This window comes from Quercus robur, chromosome 2 (genome assembly GCF_932294415.1).
Source record: "Quercus robur chromosome 2, dhQueRobu3.1, whole genome shotgun sequence".
In the NCBI taxonomy this organism is placed as follows: Eukaryota; Viridiplantae; Streptophyta; class Magnoliopsida; order Fagales; family Fagaceae; genus Quercus; species Quercus robur.
The window spans coordinates 57,013,773-57,033,091 of NC_065535.1; the positions used below are offsets into that span (position 1 = coordinate 57,013,773).

General features: G+C 34.4%; 1 protein-coding gene across 3 annotated transcripts in view; it reads left to right on the top strand.

Moving 5' to 3' along the window:
• Positions 1 to 1,448: 1,448 nt before the first annotated feature.
• Positions 1,449 to 19,319, top strand: part of LOC126714137 (uncharacterized) — a 63,372-nt gene continuing 45,501 nt past the window's right edge. Inside the window, exons 1-22 of one of the 3 annotated variants that reach the window (XM_050414144.1) lie at positions 1,453 to 1,707; positions 2,008 to 2,299; positions 2,424 to 2,492; positions 2,573 to 2,710; positions 2,818 to 2,935; positions 3,522 to 3,604; positions 3,964 to 4,059; positions 4,557 to 4,725; positions 4,797 to 4,939; positions 5,009 to 5,095; positions 5,277 to 5,462; positions 6,268 to 6,435; positions 7,476 to 7,596; positions 7,697 to 7,766; positions 8,551 to 8,638; positions 8,759 to 8,879; positions 9,133 to 9,326; positions 9,457 to 9,565; positions 10,075 to 10,230; positions 11,154 to 11,256; positions 12,921 to 13,094; positions 16,351 to 16,496. In XM_050414144.1, the coding sequence (XP_050270101.1) occupies positions 1,508 to 1,707; positions 2,008 to 2,299; positions 2,424 to 2,492; positions 2,573 to 2,710; positions 2,818 to 2,935; positions 3,522 to 3,604; positions 3,964 to 4,059; positions 4,557 to 4,725; positions 4,797 to 4,939; positions 5,009 to 5,095; positions 5,277 to 5,462; positions 6,268 to 6,435; positions 7,476 to 7,596; positions 7,697 to 7,766; positions 8,551 to 8,638; positions 8,759 to 8,879; positions 9,133 to 9,326; positions 9,457 to 9,565; positions 10,075 to 10,230; positions 11,154 to 11,256; positions 12,921 to 13,094; positions 16,351 to 16,496 (3,031 nt within the window). In that variant the 5' untranslated portion in view covers positions 1,453 to 1,507. Of the gene's footprint in view, positions 1,708 to 2,007; positions 2,300 to 2,423; positions 2,493 to 2,572; positions 2,711 to 2,817; positions 2,936 to 3,521; positions 3,605 to 3,963; positions 4,060 to 4,556; positions 4,726 to 4,796; positions 4,940 to 5,008; positions 5,096 to 5,276; positions 5,463 to 6,267; positions 6,436 to 7,475; positions 7,597 to 7,696; positions 7,767 to 8,550; positions 8,639 to 8,758; positions 8,880 to 9,132; positions 9,327 to 9,456; positions 9,566 to 10,074; positions 10,231 to 11,153; positions 11,257 to 12,920; positions 13,095 to 16,350; positions 16,497 to 19,319 lie in introns of all 3 variants that reach the window. The other 2 variants (XM_050414145.1, XM_050414143.1) reach the window with 2 other exon arrangements.

Below are 19,319 nucleotides of genomic sequence, written 5' to 3' on the forward strand. Positions count from 1 at the left end.
TCTAAACTCAACTTTTATTATAAAAACATTTATTGTTATTTTATCTAAAATACATGTTACATGTTTTGTTAAACATTTATTATTATTTCTCAACACAAAGAAACAAAACACTTATTGTTTCTTTATCTAAAAAAATCGATAAGAACAAATAAGTTGTCTTTGTCAACTGAAACTTAGATGCATGTTGCATATTTTATTAAAACACTTGTTGTTATTTTATCTAAAGAAATTGATAAGAATAAATAAGCTGTTGTCTTTATAAACTGAAACTCAAATGCATGTTGCATGTTTTGTTAAAACACTTATTGTTATTTTATCTAACAAGCATGTTGCGGGTTTGTTATAACACTTATTGTTACTTTATCTAAAAAAATTTATAAGAAAAAATAAGTTCTCTCTATTAATTGAAACTTAGATGCATGTTACATGTTTTGTTAAAACACTTATTGTTATCTTATTTAATGAAATTGATAAAAACAAATAAGTTTTTGTTTCTATCTAGAAATTGTTTTTATCCAAAATGTTTTTGTAATTTGATAAAGCCACTTAGCGCAACCACGGTTTAGAAAAAATTGCTGCAATTTAAGGAAACCACTTTACGCAACCACGACTTCTAAACCCAACTTTTATTATAAAATCACTTATTATTATTTTATCTAAAATGCATGTTGTATGTTTTGTCAAAACACTTATTATTACTTTATCTAAAGAAATTGATAAGAACAAATAAATTGTGTCTATTAACTAAAACTTAGATGGATGTTGCATGTTTTATTTATTAAAATACTTATGTTACAAAATCGAAACTTTCAACTTTTTATTATCCTTTTAAAATTAAAATTTTGACATATAAGCTTTATAAATTTACAACTCATTATAATTTATTTTATTTTTTAATTTCTTTAATTAGATTGCAAAACTGACGCACGACACATAAACACGTTGGGACTTGAAAAGAGTTAAGAGACATTCACATTAGGATTGCTCTCTTCCCACCTCAAAACGCTACAGCTACCACAACCGCTTAGTAGTGACAGGGAAAGCTTAATTGAAGTGGAAGCAATTGGACATGAGCTTACAGGTATTACGGTCTACCCTTGTCAAAATCCATGGATCATTTTGTGGCAAGCCCAACAAATAGATTTGCACCTTTTCAAGCTAACCAGAAATCAAGGCCAACCAAAATGTTTTTTAGATTGTAACCAAGAAATAAAACCTTATAATTTATGTTTTTCATTACACTACAGTATAATTTCGAATTTCTAAAAAAAAAAAAAAAAAAAAGACGAATTTCATTTACTTTTCTCATTTTCTTATTTCTAATTTTAAGCCCTTAATTTATAAACACAAGTCACAACAATTTCTACCCAAATATATAAAGCCATCGGCATACCAGTCCTGATTCTTTTAAAAAATTCAGGTACAAAGTTATCTCCACTTTTGTGTGTATGGAATCCAGTTACGTTAGCAATTAGCTCACTTCTCATTAAAAAAAAAGAAAAGAAAAATGGTACGTGGTCCAGGTCCGGGTCCAGCTGCGTTGAGATTCGCACCACTCAACAACAAAACTATTAATAATAGTTTTAACTGTTGTTGGAGTCGACCAGTGGTCAGGTTGAGGAATCTTGGTCTTGCTGCTGCTACTACTCAGGGCCACATCTTCACTTCATCATTTCCTTCTTCTCCGTCTGGCTTCATCACCCTCAGGTTCTCTTACTAGTTCCTCCTTTGGCCTTTGTTTAATACAATTACATATCAGATTAGCCAGAATATGATGCACGGTGCATACTCATATTAGTTTTGTGAATGATTAATGCATTTCTGAAGTTTTGAACTAATACACGCGCATTAATTCCACCGCATTCACTATTGGCCAAATTAAATATCTTATCTCAATTTTATTGTGCAGATGCAAATTCTAAGAAGTAAGAACATCTTTTTGGTGTTTCAGCTTCAACTTTATGTTATGACAATTTTGTGATTACTAATGCAAATTTTGGCTTGCAGAAAGAAGAGGCTTAGTAGGAGGTTGATTGGCGAGAGGTTGATATATAAAATGGCTGACCATGAACAAAAGGCAGTGACTGCAGATGTCTCCTCAGGGGATATGATTTTTCAACCTATATTGGAGGATGGAGTCTTTCGATTTGATTGTCCTCCAAATGATAGAGATGCAGCATATCCTAGTTTATCTTTTATAAACAGCAAGGATAGGGAAACACCCATTATGAGTCACAAGGTGCCCTTATACACTCCGAAATTTGAATGTCTTTTTGAAAAGCAGATTGTTAAAATTGAGGTCAGTTCCTTCATTGCTTTCTTTGATTTGGTTCTCCACATTTCTTTTTATCTCTTTTCTAATGCAATTTCAAGTCTTACATTATTCCTCTTAATTCATACAATGGAATTTGCTTCTAATGTAGCTTCCTTCTGGCACCTCCTTCTATGGGACTGGAGAAGTTAGTGGACAACTTGAGCGGACTGGAAAGAGAGTAAGTCAATTTGTTTGATATTCCATCCACGAAAGCTCTATACTTTCTCTACAAATATTGAGCAGTTGCCTTTCTTTTAGGTTTTTACTTGGAACACGGATGCATGGGGTTATGGTCCAGGAACTACATCCTTGTACCAGTCTCATCCTTGGGTGATGGCTGTTCTGCCCAATGGGGAGGCACTCGGGGTGCTTGCTGACACAACACAACGCTGTGAGGTACTGTGACAATTGAATATATGGAAATAAAACTTTCTGAAATCTTTATAGTTATACTTTATAGTTTTTTACGTATCTATTGGTTGCATGTATCTTTTCATAAACAGATTGACCTGAGGAAAGAATCAAGGATACAGTTTGTTGCTCCATCCTCATATCCTGTTATTACATTTGGTCCATTTCCTTCACCCACTGCTGTCTTGATAGCTTTATCTCATGCAATTGGTAATTTCCTGATCCATCTTAGCTATTATTTCTTTAGTCCTCTTTATGTATAATTTCAATTAATTTAATGTGGCCACAATTATCAAAGTGATTACAGAAGAGCTTAAAATTCATTGATTGAGGTGTCTTATACCGCATAGTATTAGTCTACCTAGTTCTAGTGCGCTTTACTCAATGATCATATATCATTACTTGTCTTCTAATATTTGCTTTACTTCTAATTATGAGACTCCATTAAAATTTCAACAGTGTGAGTCTTCTAGAAGAACTTGATAAGACTTCAAAGTTTCTCTAATCTAAGAATATCTCTTTTCAATTGAATCATATTCTAGCATGGAGATTTTTTTTTTTTTTAATGTTTTTGTGTCGCATTATTTTTTCGGCAAGAACTAAGTTCTACTTGGATATATGTAACAAATCTTTGTATTTGTGTCTTGTTCATGAAGAAACAAAATTACGTTGTTAACAGTAATTATTTGACTACCACACAGTGCAACCAGTATCTACTGACTTGTCCTTTATTCTTAAAAATTATCATTTTGGTAGTGAGTTATATATGCTGAATAACTGATTATTTTTTCTTCAGGATCTGTATTTATGCCTCCAAAGTGGTCCCTCGGCTATCAACAATGTCGTTGGAGCTATGATTCAGACAAGAGAGTTCTTGAGGTTGGTAATTTCTAGTTTACTCAGGTTAATACCAGCCTCTCTCCTTCCTGCATGTATTTGTACATGCATGCTTGCAGTAAATCATGTTCAAGTACTCTACACAAGTTCTCTTAATTTTTTAAGTTTTTTATTTCCCGAGTGATATATGTGAATAAATTTGACTATACTGTGAAGAATACAGTATATTGTCAAAATTCTTGATTTATTCTCTAAATCTTTTCTAAGGAGAAAGCAAAATGCTCATATTGGTTAGTTCATTGTTTTACAATCATGGACCCTCTATGGACGATTCTATTTTGAACATTATTATAATTATTATTATTTTTTTTTCTCCATTTTTGAACACCTTACTTTTGCAGATTGCCAGAACATTCCGGGAGAAAGGTATACCTTGTGACGTAATATGGATGGATATTGATTACATGGATGGTTTTCGGTGTTTCACCTTTGACAAGGCATGTCCTCCTTTAGTGTCTTCTGTATGACAATTCCATAGGCATAAATTATTAGCTATCTCAGTTGAATTTAGTCGCATATTTTTTTGTTCCTTGGAAGTGGATTGGCTGTTCTTGATTAAATCTATATCCTTTTTCTTGATGTGGAAAAATGAATCAATATGTTGCTTTTACCTTTTTTTTTGGGTTTTGCTCCCCAACAAATTCTGAAGTTTATCCATTTTTTCTTCAGTCATTCAGTAATGGAATAATAAATCATGGTTTTTTTACTTGAGTAATCCATTGCTTGTGGCTATTTCCTTTTTTCTGTTTGTTATTTACAATAATATAATTTTACTGATAAATACATTCAGTGTTTTCGTAGTAGGTTCTATCTTGTGCTACACATTACTACAAAAAGTAGTTTGTGTTGTGACTTGGAAATGGATTAGCTGTCTTGCATAAAACCTTTCACATCATTTTTGACATGAACAATAAATCATTATGGTATCTTTCAGGACCGTTTCCCAAATCCAAAATCTTTGGTAGATGATCTTCACCAGAATGGTTTTAAAGCTATCTGGATGCTTGATCCGGGGATCAAGCACGAAGAGGGTTATTTTGTCTATGACAGCGGTTCAAAAAGTGATGTCTGGACTCAAAAAGCTGATGGAAGGCCTTTTGTTGGTATATCTTCTTCATTCACTAGTACTTAATTTTGACAGTTGATGTGTTAAAATATTCCAATCCAATTTCAGGGAAGGTGTGGCCTGGACCCTGTGTTTTTCCTGACTTTACGCAGTCAAAAGTTCGTTCCTGGTGGGCTAGTTTAGTTAAAGATTTCACATCTAATGGTGTTGATGGTATATGGAATGATATGAATGAACCAGCTGTTTTTAAGGTAATTCAATAATTCTTTTTAGAACTTGCCTCTTTCATTGTTATTTAATCTAATTATTTTTCTTTGCAGGCTGTAACAAAAACGATGCCTCAAAGTAATATTCATAGGGGAGATGATGAGCTTGGAGGTTGTCAAAATCACTCTTATTATCACAATGTATTACTCTGTAACCCTAGCCTTTTGCTTTTTCCATGTTACATGCTTGTTAAACCTAGTTTGTATTTGCTGTCGGAATGCATTTGAAATGAATTGCTTTGATCCCATAGGATCCTTTCTATGACCTAGACTGGCATAACAAATTATGAACTTCTCTCAGATAAGGGTTTGGCTATTACAGGTGTATGGCATGCTGATGGCAAGATCAACATATGAAGGCATGAAGTTGGCTAATGAAAATAAGCGTCCTTTTGTCCTCACCAGGGCTGGGTTTATTGGTAGCCAAAGGTATGCTGCAACATGGACAGGAGATAACCTTTCAAACTGGGAGCATCTTCATATGAGTATATCCATGGTACTTCAATTGGTAAGCAATTAGGAGTTCACACTTATTTAAAGAAAAAAGAAGTGATTTTTGCAGTCTGTGCTGTTTGCCTGAAGCAAAATGGGACACTTGAATTCACTTTTGTGCCTTCTTGTGTAATTTATGCTTTTGCCATTCCTGCCAACTTTCCACAAATCTTTTCTTTTATCCAGTGGTCTTGTGGAGAACTTTGGGGCTGTCTACATTGTCGTATGTGCATGGGAAATCAAACTCATTGATGCAGCCATGAAAAATAAGGGTCAAGTTGCTAATCTTAGGATAATTTTTGGTTTTGTCGAGTTAAATGCTTTTTACTTATGGGACTTACATGCAATGTTGGATTGAGACAAGTCTTAAATGGTTCGAACTTAAGTCTTTAGGAGTCTAGGGCTACAACATTTTCCTAATTTGGATTACAGGTTTGGAAGTTGTAGGTGTATTTTATGAGCAGGGGAAGATCTGGCATATAATTTTACTTTTATGGTTATTGACTTGATTGTGTTTGGTCTAAGAGTATTCTAATTTTGGATTTCTAATAGTGCTAAGAACTATTCTGTTTGTTTCAATTTAGGAGTCCTGTCCAAGAAAGTTAAGGAAGAAAAGTTTTATGAATATGCTTTTTTGAATATCTTAAATTTATTTATCCCAACTTTAATTTAGATATTTTTCCTTTTTCTTCCTTTTCTTGGTTCAGTTTTGGACACAATGAAATGTTTTTCATTTCCAGATAATACTTTGGATAAGTGTATTCATGTTCAACTTTTTCTAGTATTACTCTACTTTAACTTTGGTTTTAGTTTGTCTTCAGGGACTTAGTGGTCAGCCACTTTCAGGACCTGATATTGGTGGGTTTGCTGGAAATGCAACACCCCAGCTTTTTGGAAGGTGGATGGGTGTAAGTTCTATGTTTCCTTTTTGCCGCGGGCATTCTGAAATTGACACGATTGACCATGAACCCTGGTCTTTCGGGGAAGAGGTTTGTCCTCCTTTAGCAATACAGCAATAACTTATGTTGAGTATGTGAATGAGCCTTTTTAACTTATTGATGATCAGAGTGCATCATAGTACCACTTCATTAAATGCAGACATATATTTTTGTTAAAACAACATATGATGATTGATAAATTATCAATTGTCCCAAAAACTTAAGTTGTTAGGAAATAAAGAATTTAATCATTATGTGGGCCCAAAATCCTTGGGTTTGAACTCAGGATCACTTGCTCGTATTCCATGATACATTATTGATTATACCAAAAGCTTAACCTGTTAGAAAATGGTGAATTTAAATTATTTAATACTTAACCATTAACTATGAGAGTTTTATATTCAACATATTTATGCCTAGTTTTTCAGCTGTTTCTAATTCCTATTTTTGGGCTTGAAGGGATCATCATGCAGTACATAGAATATGAGTGAGGTTAGAGTACGTTTAATGTCATTTGAGTTTTCTTTCTGGTCATTTGGATGAGAGGTTAGCCTATTTTCTATCATCTCAAAAATGTGAGGAGGGGGTTGGGGTAGGGCCATAGGTCCCAATATTTCTAAATGGAGCCATATCTTTGTGGTATCTATATTGAATACTAGTAGCTCTTGGATACTTCCTGATATATATTTCATTTCATTGACGTACCCAAAATTTTACAATGATATTTACATCTTATAAAAAATGTATACGCTATGTCTTGGATGCTCTTGGACATGTGCCAATGCAATAAACACCTTGAGTAGAATGAATCATGTGTCTTCAAGCTACAGTTTTCCACCTGAATTTTGAGTGAGTGGTATACTGCATAGTTGGAACTATTAAAGCGCACGCATTTATGTATATTGCACTAGTATATGGAGAGCTTAAATCCAATCAGACTAAACTATTGGAATTTGGAAATGACTTTTTGAAGTCGTATATTTAGGCACTATTGATTGCCACCTATTAAATTGTTGTAAAGTTCTTTAAATTCATGTTATTCTGTTGTGGCCACAATTTAGTTCAGAACTTACTTCAGTTTTGTTCATTAGTGTGAAGAAGTTTGCCGCCTAGCTTTGAAAAGGCGTTACCGCCTTCTGCCACACATATACACTCTTTTTTTTAAGGCTCATACAATTGGTACTCCAGTGGCGATGCCTACTTTTTTTGCTGGTGGGTTCTTGTGCTGTTTAATAAGAAATTCCATTTGATGGAATTTGCGAAATTGATTACTTTATTTATGGGGTTTGATGTGTGTCAATTCCTTTTGCAGATCCAAAAGATCCCAACTTAAGGAAGCTTGAAAATTCTTTTCTTCTGGGACCAATTTTAATCTATGCAAGGTTTTCATCTTTTCCTTCACAGATAGATTATTTATTGGGTGATTGTAGAATGTATTCATATGTGTTTATATGGTTCAGTTTCTTGCTCATTCTGCTACTTGGATTATTATAGTTAACATACACTTTGTTTCTTGCAGATTAACATTTAACCTTGCATCTAGTATACTTCCTATGTACTTGATGTATTCTTTTTTGTAATGGAATTGATTACTTATAAAAAAATAATAATAATAATTAGAACTTCTAGAATCTTTGAACCTTAATGAAAGAATTTTCTAAATATAATGCTGGGTGGCTGTCTTCAATAAGTTGGCTGGCCAAACATTGTCTTATTTCTCATTAATACATCCATCTGATGGCATACCATACTCTTTTCACAATCTTTATTCCGGATACCTCATTCCTAACAAGGTCAATACCTAATTTCATTTTTACGAGATAAAACAAAGCCTTATTGTGTAGCAACCATTACAATTAGAAATTACTACTACTCACTTTTATACTTAGATTCTTGTGATATCTGTGATTCTTATCTGTTGCACATAACTTTATCCAATTTTATAAGACTTATTTTATTTGCATTGCTGAGGAAAATAAAAACAGAAAATGTGAATGTGATGTTATGACCCTCTTGATTTTGAATATTTAATTATAAGCCTTTACCACATAAAGGTCTATTTTGTGCTCTCTGGTTTTATTGGTATACATTTTTTGTTTTCTGTTGCTGAATACCTATGCATTTAACCCATACAGTTTGTACTAACATCCTTGACATCTTGATTAGCACTATGCCTGGTCAGTGTTTGGATAAATTGGACTGTACATTGCCTAAGGGAATTTGGCTGAGGTTTGACTTTGATGATTCGCATCCGGTATCTTTTACTTCACTTCTTGCCTCCTTTCTTTTCTTTTCTTTTCTTTTTGTCTGTGTGTGTGCAGTAAAATGTTTTGCATTGTTGGTTTCTCATTTTAATTTTTTGTGGACATGTCAGGATTTGCCAGCATTATATTTACAAGGTGGATCGGTTATACCTTTGGGTCCACCTCATCAGCATGTTGGTGAATCTAATCCTTCAGATGACTTGACACTTCTTGTGGCTTTAGATGAACATGGTAAGTTTGGTGCTTTCAATATTGTTAGGAATAATATGTAAATTGTTCACTTGTTGATTCCAGTAGTTTCAAGTTTCAATTGGCTATTCACCAATTCAGGCCAGGTTCTGAAGCCTGCTTGTTTACCTGAGCTGTTTTAAGTCCGAGTTTTCTGTCCACAGTATTCAATCTTGCATGGACTGTTTAAAATGATAGATTGGCTTTAAAGACATCATTGTATGGTCTAAGGACATACTTCTCTTTTCATTTACAGGGAAAGCTGAAGGTTTTCTGTTTGAAGACGATGGTGATGGATATGAATTCACTAAAGGTGGATATTTGTTGACATACTATGTTGCTGAACTTCAATCATCAATTGTTACTGTGAGAGTTTCCAAGACTGAAGGATTATGGAAGAGGCCAAAGCGTCGTATACATGTGCAGTTATTGCTTGGTGAAGGTGCAATGGTATGTCTTCTTTTTTTGGAGGGACGAGGCTGTACATTCTTGAGACATGCATATGGTAGTAAACCGACATAGGTGGTCCTCTGCTTTATTTTTATTTGTTGATTTTTTCAAATCTGGGTACCTTCAACAGCTTGATACGTGGGGCATGGATGGAGAAGTGCTGCAAATTATGATGCCTTCAGAACAAGAAGTGTATAAGTTGGTTTCTACCAGTGAAAAGTATTACAAGACTTGTTTGGGTAATACAGCTTCTGCAAGGCGGTGTGCTAGCTCACATATTTTTGGTTACATGTGCATATTAGTCTTGCTAAATGATAATATGTTTCTGAACAATTAGCCTTTATCCAAACCTTCTGCTACAAGGAAATTTAAAATTTCGGGTTGGCTATGTGTTATATATATAATGATTTCTTGTGTTTGTACATAGGCTTTCAGACTTTTTTTACTAGAGTTCTTGCTAGATATATATTATAATTTCTTGTGTCTAGATATAGGTTTTCAGACATGTTTGTCCCTCAGTTCTTGCCAATATTCTTCTCACCCACCCCCACCCTCTCTTTTTATTTTTGGGTGCGGGGATTTGGGTGTATGAGGTGCATGATTTGCATTTTTGTCTTGCATTCTTTTTCTAAAGAGTATCTAATACTATTTGTACACTTCTTGTCACTAAAAGAATTTTTTTAATGCAATTCGTTAATTTTTATTGGTTGTCATACTTTTTGCTGATGAAATAGGTTGTTAATTGCAGAAAATGCTAAGCGCATTCCAGATATAGAAGAGGTTTCTGGACAAAAGGGAGTAGAACTTTCAAGGACTCCTATAGAACTGGACAATGGTTATTGGATTCTAAAAGTAGTTCCATGGATTGGGGGTAGAATTATTTCCATGATGCACCTTCCCTCAGGTAATTCTTTTGAATTGGTACAAGCTCAATATTTTTGAATTTGTTCCATGATAATATTTGAGAATAATAGCTCCGATTTTAGAATCAATTGATTCAGAGCCATATTCAGGGATGGCTATACCTTGAGATAACATGATACTTGATGTTTGTATTAAGGAATATACAGGACGACCTTAAAAGAATTGGTATGGTACATTTTGGAGGTAGATAATAGATTATGTTTTGTCAGCAATTATTACAATCAATATTATGCCTTACATATTTAACTATTTGCATGGGCACTACTACCAAGGCACTCTCAGTTGTAGGATTTTACAAACTGGTGTTATCCTGGTTTAGCGCCCAATAAGTTTTCTAGTCAACTAAGCATTCTGCTATCTTTTAGGAAAATGTTTTAGAAAATATTTCTGTGCCTTTTCTGCATTTTTTTGTTGTGAGCTTCTCTGTTGTATATAATCATGCTCAACAAATCCTCTAAGAAACTCCTTATTAGGTCTGTACTTCCAGTAAAGTAAATATTGATAGGTACAATTTGTTGTTTTATTGAATATGAATTGAGTATCAAAGAACCATTTAATTTTTCTTTCTCTAATAGCAAGTTTGTAAGATGCTAATTTTGTTTTAATTTTTCCATAAGAGTAATTTATGTTGGTTTACATCACACCTCAATTATGAAGTCTCCCCAATCCCAACCTATTTGGCACTTTGTAATGATTAAATTAGCTGAATAAGTCTCATGTTAAATGGAGAGAACAGTCACTGCTGATCAAATGGTTCATTTGACGTATATTAGATCATGTCATATATATTGTAATCATGATTGCTAGGTCATCTTAAGTATGCTAATTTATATTGTTGTAATATACAGTATCCACTCTTTATGGGTAATGCTTCATCTCTCCTCCATGTAATCATGAATGTAGGAATGCAATGGCTTCACAGCAGGGTTGATATCAATGGTTATGAAGAGTATAGTGGCACTGAGTACCGGTCTGCTGGATGTTCTGAGGAATACAATGTCATTGAGTGAGTTGCTAACCTATTTTTTAGTAACGGTCTTTATAGGAGAAGCATAAGTTTAAATGATCCATGTAGAATATACAAATTATGTCTATGTAATTACTTACTAAATGTAAGTAGTCACTCCAATGTTTGTCAAGTATCTGATTTATGAATCAGCTGCTAATTTTTATTATTAATGATATGTTTGCGTTAGCATGGTTGTGTTATGTGGTGAAAATAGCTTTGATATAGAATCTTTCACTTGGATCTAGATACTCTTCTATTAGGTCCAGGATCTCCTACTTTGATATCATTTGATGCAGTGGATGAAGCTTAGATATGGATGTGGTTCAGGAAGTTACGTTTTTTGCTAATTGACATTAACAAAAATGTTATGAAGAAATGCCAGTAGTAAGGCTGCATATTATAGCAAAGTGAGGAACAAGATTGAAGTTGAACTATAGATATAAATCTCTAGCTTTAGGGGACCAAAGAAATATTCCAAATTTGGATAAAATTCAGTTTTGGCAGGATCTCTACAAGGAAAGCAAGTCAATGGGTATTGAAGGTCTTGTTGGAAATCATGAGGGAATTTTTCTTTTGCTTCCTTTTTGAGATCAATGGTGATGGGTTGCACCAGCAAGGATGGACAACATCTTTAGAACTCAACTGCTGATTATCTGAGGAAAAGAAACATTATTTTAGTGAATTGGTGTTGTTTGTGTAAATGGGTTGGGGAGACAAGTGATATTCCCCTTTTGCCAAAGAATTGTGGGATATGGTTTTGGCTCTATCTGGAGTTTAGTGGGTGATGGCTTTGGGGCTTATAGATTTACTTGATTGCTGGCAAAGCATGTTTGGGAGACATCAGAATTGTGATATTTGGAAAGCCATCCCTTATTGCTTGATGTGCTTCCTTTGGTGGGAAAGAAATGCTAGAAATTTTGAGGGTTGTGAACAAACCATTCAAAGCATAAAATTGCACTCTCAGGACTTTGTGTGAATGGATGACCGCATCAAGAATCTTTCCTTTCTCCAACTTATTAGAATTTATAGATCATTGTACTTTTAGAGCTTAGTTGTGATATAGATCTAGTATATGCACTATGTACTTGGTTCATTCAATTTCTTTTAATAAAAACTATTCTTTATCAAAAAAAATTTGAAATTTTGAGAGAGTCCATGGGACCAATGGAGATGGATTTGGAATGCTAGGGTACCTTGAAAGGTTGCTTTCTTTACTTGGGAAGCAGAATTTGGTAAAATTTTGATAGTGGGTAATCTCTGGAAGTGGGGAGCCAGTTGAGCACCTTCTACTTCATTGTTCAATAGCTTGAGATATTTGGTCGTTTGTGTTTCTCTTATTTGAAGTAGTTTGGGTTATACCAAAGACTGCAACAAATGCTAGTGTCAACAGCACAAACAATCCAAGATATGGAAAGTGGTTCCATTGTGCATCTTGTGGATAATTTGGAGAGAAAGGAACAATAGAATTTTTTATGGTGTTGAACAACGCAATCATTTCATTGACCAATATTTTGTGGGATTCCCTAGCTTATGTTTTTGCATGGCTGCCTCAAAAGGAGGGTTGGTATTAGTAGCATTATTGCCACAGTTCTTTTTTTTTTTTTCCCCCCTTGGAATACTTGTATAATTCCATTTATTCTTTAAGTTTTATTTCTTTGTAGGCATAAACTTGAGCATGCAGGAGAGGAGGAATCAATTATGTTAGAAGGTGATATTGGTGGTGGATTGGCCCTTCAACGGAAAATATATATTCCAAAGAATGATCCCAAGGTTTTCCGAATTGACTCTAGCATTGTTGCCCGTAAAGTTGGTGCTGGTTCCGGTGGGTTTTCAAGGTGAAAATTACTGTCTTTTCTCTTTTCCTTTTTGGCCTGTCAAGAATTTTGGTAGTATTTCTAACACTCTGATGGAATTGTGAATATGCATATGTTTTTCCCTATTGAATTGCTTGACATATTTATCCTCCCAAGTCACTTGGTTAATGTTGCCTGGTTGATCTTGGTGCTAAAATTTATCTAATTGCTGCAACAATATTGTCAAATTTACATGCTTTCACGTGCACACCTTGTTTGCCTTTTAAGTTTGTTGTTATAGCCTTACAGAACTCCTTGACTGAACTCTGCAGTCCATTGTTAGTAATGCTCCTAATCATATTGTATAATCAAGCACACACTAACGCCCCACCTCCCATATAGTCCCAAAATTGGCCATGAAAAGGAAAATGGAAATAGAAACAACAACGTGTATGGAATGCACGTGGGGTTTGTTTTGATCTATCATTTTGGCTCTTGAAGGTTTGGTTGCTGGATTAAGGTGTTTGACCTTAGGGATTTGCCTAGATCTTAGGGGTATAGTGTGTTAAGTATTTGATAAAGGTTCTTGGTGAGAAATACGCTAGGGTTTATTGAAGATGAGATTAGGGTTTTGGTTGTGCATGAGAATGATGAATGGGTTGTGACTCTTTCAAGAGAGTTACCTTCTCCAAGATGAGATTGCTTCTAGGGAATCTCTACCTCCAAGCAAGACTACAATAGTGAGAGCAACAGCAAGTCTATTATTCCACTTGATGAATGAAATGGAAATTACAAGTCTATTTATAAATGACTAGCTTTGATCTAATTGGCTGACTTGGCTCAAGATTATTGGCTAACTAATTAAACATATGATCATTTGGATTTACACGTGTTTAATGTGATAAATGTGCTTAAATCCTAACTAACTCAAGCTAGTCTAGTCTATCTAGTAATAACTAACTTGTAATTAACTAACCGTTATTATGTGCACTCTTGATCTAAGCCCTTGATTGTCAACTCAGGGCTGAACCACTTGCATGGGAGTGAGGGGAAGCTGCCGTGTGAAAATGTAAGCACTCAGAGCAAGGAGTTCCAATTGGCACTTCGTGGGGGAAGAGAACTGCCAAATGGAACTCCCTGACTGCTGATCAGCATTCTAGGGTCTTCCCTAAGTGCTGATCGACAGTTGGGAACAGTTAGGGTCAGAAGCTCTAAGTCTTGAGTTTCTGTTTTATTTGCGACCCAAGACCTTTTGAAAAACTTAGTGTGAGTTTGGATAGCGCGTTTTGCGCACTATCCGTGCGGCTGCATCTTTTTGTGTGGGTCCCATGCACTGTTCACGGGACCTGCAAGTACTGATTTTAGCAAATTTTTCTTTAAAACTGGGTCCCACGACACTATTCACACATTTAAAAATTATTTTGCTATAGTGTTTTCAGTTTTCAGCAATAAATGGTACCCAAACAGACTCTTAGATTGATACTTTGCTCTTTGCTGGAGACTATCAAACCCAAAAGCTTTAACTGTCAGGAAGTGATCTTACAATGTGGAAAAAAGTGTACACTAACAAGCTAGATCTGTCATGGTGGTCTGGTTCTAATAACCCAGTTTGTGATAGCATGTGCACAGTTTGCAGTTTGCATAGCATTTCATTGTGGATGTTGTGGTGCTGTGGTTGTTGAACAGGAATGCATGTCTCAAAGGTTTAGAATTTGAAGGTCAGCTTGTTCTCCATGATTATCCACATGTTACAAGACGGAGCCTCCTAAACCTGCATAAAGCCTGCTGCTTGGTGCAATATGCCAGAGTTTCTGTTGGGCTGTATGAGCCTTTTTAAGCAGCCAATCATATAACATTAGGGGGTACAAAAGGTTAAAAGAAATGGTGATTTGATTGAAACCTCCCCCCCCCCCCCCCCCCCCACAAAAGAAAAAAAAACAAAAATAGAAAAGATTACCTACAATAGGTGTATATATCCATGGTTAGATTACATTTTTCTTTTACCCTTCATGTTTGCAAAATTTAGAAATGATCAAAGATCGATAACTATGTCATTTATTAAATGTTTGAATTTCAAGTTTATGTATTTTGAAATAATGCATAAAAGATAAGTTTCTGGATTAAATAATAAATAACATCCAATTGGCACAAAATTTGGTTTGCGTGTTAAGAATATAGAGAACATGTAATATAGCGGTGTGAGATTTAAACTTTTTTTATCCATTGAAAATTTATTAGGTTGTGTAACATTACTTAAAGTTACTTCATGAGCAAGTTGATCTTGACCCTTTATATATATATAATAACGAATTTAATTAATTAATAAATGAAGACTCAAAATTGAGTCCATCCTACTGATTACAAATGAAGGTTTACATGGTCCATGATAACTAAACTTTATACAAAATATATTGATGTAGAAGAACAAGTGTGAGTTGGTGGGTTTATTGATGTCAGCAGTTTGGGACTGTCAAGAAGTTGGGTTTGAACTTTGCCATGTAAACCAATTTGGAGCTTGATGGCTATCATCAGTTGTAGAAGTTTCTTCTTCTTCTTCTTCTTCTTCTTCCTCCTCTTCTTCTCTCTCTCTAATTTTTTATTATTTATTTTGAACGGTTGGTTGAGTGGGTAGGTCTTACCTAGTTCTCAATGTGTTGGATGGGCTTGACAAACTTGGATGTTTGGATTTTATTATCGATGGTTGCGGCTTGAACTTGTGGTGTTCAGATTGTGTGATTTGAGGCTTCTGATGACTGAGGTAACCAATAACAATGGGTGACTTGTTGGATCGTTGATTGTCGTAGGTGGTAGGTTTGTGGCGGTTTCACGGGTTTGGGGTCAAGGGTTATGGTAGATTGGATGTTAAGGTCTAGTTTACTAGATCAATGTTTGCTCTGATACCAAGCTATGCAACACATAGTTGCAAAGGGCGTGTCTGACACTGTTTTTTTGGGGCCTTTAGGTAGAGTTTCAAGGATTACAACAAAGAATGAAAGATACGATGTAATCAATTAAATTAAATTCATAAACAAAATCCAAATGAAATTAATATTACAAATCTATGAAGAAAATTAGCAACATTCTTGTTTGGCTTTTAATCAGCGTTGTCATTCAACAAAGCTCTCTTAGCTAGCAGTTTTTCTTATCCCTTTACTGTAACAAACTTTTTAGATGGAAAGATTTTGATACATTTAATTTTCATCATACTTGATGATTCTAACTTTGACTCTTCATCTTTTTGACTCTATTTCTGTCTTTGAATTCTTGCATAATTCTTGGTTTTGCTTTTGTGTTGTAGACTTGTTTGCTTGAGAGTACACCCTACATTTGGTCTCTTGCACCCAACAGAATCGTTTGTGTCATTTACTTCCATTGATGGGTCCAAGCATGAAGTGTGGCCAGAATCTGGGGAGCAGTTTTATGAAGGGAATCTACTTCCTAATGGTATTTTTTTTTTTTTGTGCACTTTAATATCTTTAATGCCATTATAGTGAAAACTTAAAGCTATTTTATTGTGTTGTGGGTATGAAAATTTCTCTGGGAATAAAATTAATGGAGGACATGTTTTCCTTTCAAAATCTGGTTATTTCTTTTCATATGAGAACTCAACGCTTTGATGTAAAATGTGTGGCTGGAGCGAAATCGTGTGTGGATTGTGTGGCTGGAGCGAAATCGTCGATCTTTTGAAGATAAAGAGAAAACGTTGGAGGAGTTAAAGATTTTATGCCAACGCAGTCTAATGGAGTGGTCTCATTGCTGGGGTTTTACTGAGTGTTCTTCCCTCTCTGAGTTTATGCCTTCCCTTAGCTTAGTTTCCTGACTTCTCTCTTGCTATTGTGTTGTGTAGTGTTGTGCTGTGTTGCTGTTTTGTTGCTGTTGTGTTGTGTTGTTGTTCATCATCATGAACATCTTGTACTTCTCTTTTCTTTTTTTTCCTCTTTAATATAAGTTTTCTAATTACCTATCAAAAAAAAGTAAAATGTTCTGTTTTTTTTTCCCAATAATGTTTTTAGAATTTTTTTTTTTTTTTTAATTTTTTTAAACTATTAAGTGATTCTCTAGCTTTTAATCAAACAAACAAATGCATGAGTAGATGTCTTCCAGCTCCTATAAATTTTATACTGGAGTTACTTTTTGCAAGGCAATGTTTGAAGCTGGGATTTCCAAACCTAAATTGAATCTTTAAGGAATTTTGTTTTTCTCATAGCCAGTCCAAGTCTAGAAAAAGGACGGTTATGGTAGGTTGAAGGCCAACATAAAAAATTGGTTAACTTTTCTTATAATTGGGCCCATTTTAGATAGAAGTTGGTCCCTTACTAACAAAGCGTTGCATTGGACTTTGAAGTTCAGATGTAGTGAAAAGTGAGCAAGAGTTAGCTAGGTCTAGCTGGGGCATTCCCTGTAAAGCACATTACATCATGCCATGGTGTAGTGAGTGGCAAGGGTTCTTGCACTTTATGTAGGGCTGTAAACGAGTCGAGCTTTGTTGAGCAGTGCATGTTTAAGCTTGGCTCGTCAAGAAATTACAAAAGCTCAAGCTTGGCTCGAGTTTGTGACAAGCCTAAAAATAGTGTTTGAGCTTGAGCTCGAGCTCGTGGGAAAGCCAAAAAGCTTGAACTTGGCTTGGCTTGGTTTGATTAGATTAATTAGTCAAGCCAAAGTCAAGCTTAATATCAAGCTCAAACTTGAGCTTAAGTCAAACTTTTAAGCTAGAGATCTTGAAAAAAATTACATTATTAAATGCTTAAATCTCTAAAATTAAGAGAAAAAATAGTATACTCATTTTATCATGCATTTAGTCCTACTTATGATTAGCCATTATTCAAATTAAAAAGTTACATAATTAAATTCATTCATTCATCATTTATTGTCTATAGTTTCAGAAATTGTTCAAAATACAATTTTTACATTCACATTAGATGGTGATGAATTAGAAAAATACTTGTTTGTAACTATTATGAATGAAAAAAAAATAACATGTTTCATAATTTTACTATAGATGATTGATAAGAAATGATCATAAGTGGCCCACTTAATTAATTAATTTATTTTTAAATGTAACTATAGTCTAAAATGGTTCTTGGTCAATTTAGAGGGAAAGAAAAATATTAAGGTAATGGGTAGTGGTTCTATGTTGGTCATGTCATTATTAAGATATGTATAATGAGTATATTCAGCTAACGCATATAAACTTATAAATGAGCATATGATTGAATTGTTTTGTATCAAGCCTAATAGCTCATGAGCTTGTTCATGAACAAATTTTTTTTCTTGGGCTTGGCTTGTTTATTAAACGAGTCCAAAAATAAGGCTCAAGCTTGGTTTATTTATAAACAAACAAATATGAACGAGTTTTTTATCGAGTCGAGTCCGAGTTGTTCATGATCGACTTGGTTCATTTACAACCCTATGTATGGGTGAGGATAAAAGAATTTAGTTCAAGACAATAAGATTTGTTTTGTAACTTGGAATATAGAGTTTTTAATAGGGAAAATCATGGAAATGATAGAGACAATTTGTAGTAGGAGAAGAATAAGCATAGTGTGGTTACTGAAAACTGAGTGCGTAGGTGAGAAATCTAGAGGAATTGAACATATAGGATCTAAACAATGGTATACAATAAAAGACAAATAGAAATGGGGATAGAATTTGCAATGACATATAATCTTATATTTGCAAACACTTGCTTTAAGAAAGTGGATTCACACTTTATTACTTTCAAAAGTGGGACAAACAGTGGTCAAATAGATTTCATCCTTAAAAAGTTGATAGTATATATTGCAAATAATGCAAGATGATACTATTTTTTTTTATAGGTAATATGAGAACTATTATTAATGAAATAAGAAAAAAACATACAAGGTGTTCATGATGATGAACATAGAAAAGCATAAACAGTAAACAGAACAGAAGGAATCAGGAGCCTAGTCTAAGAGAAGAAAAAAACTGTAGAAGAGGAGCAGTCTATAAAACCCCAACACCAAGACCAATCAAAAAGTCTATGCCGGCACAAGTCTTTTAACTCAACCAACGTCGTCTCAGAATCTTCAAAGCAACGAAGATTACGTTCCAACCAAATAGTCCACATCAAAAAGCCTGGAATTAAATTCCAAATATCTGAATTATGTTTCCCAAGCTGGTAACTCCAACAAAGTAATAACCTTTCCATAGAGCCAGGCAAGACCCACTGAATACCAAAAGCTTGAAGCATAAGGACCCATAAAGAGTATGCTACAAGACAATGAATAAGGAGATGATCCACAGATT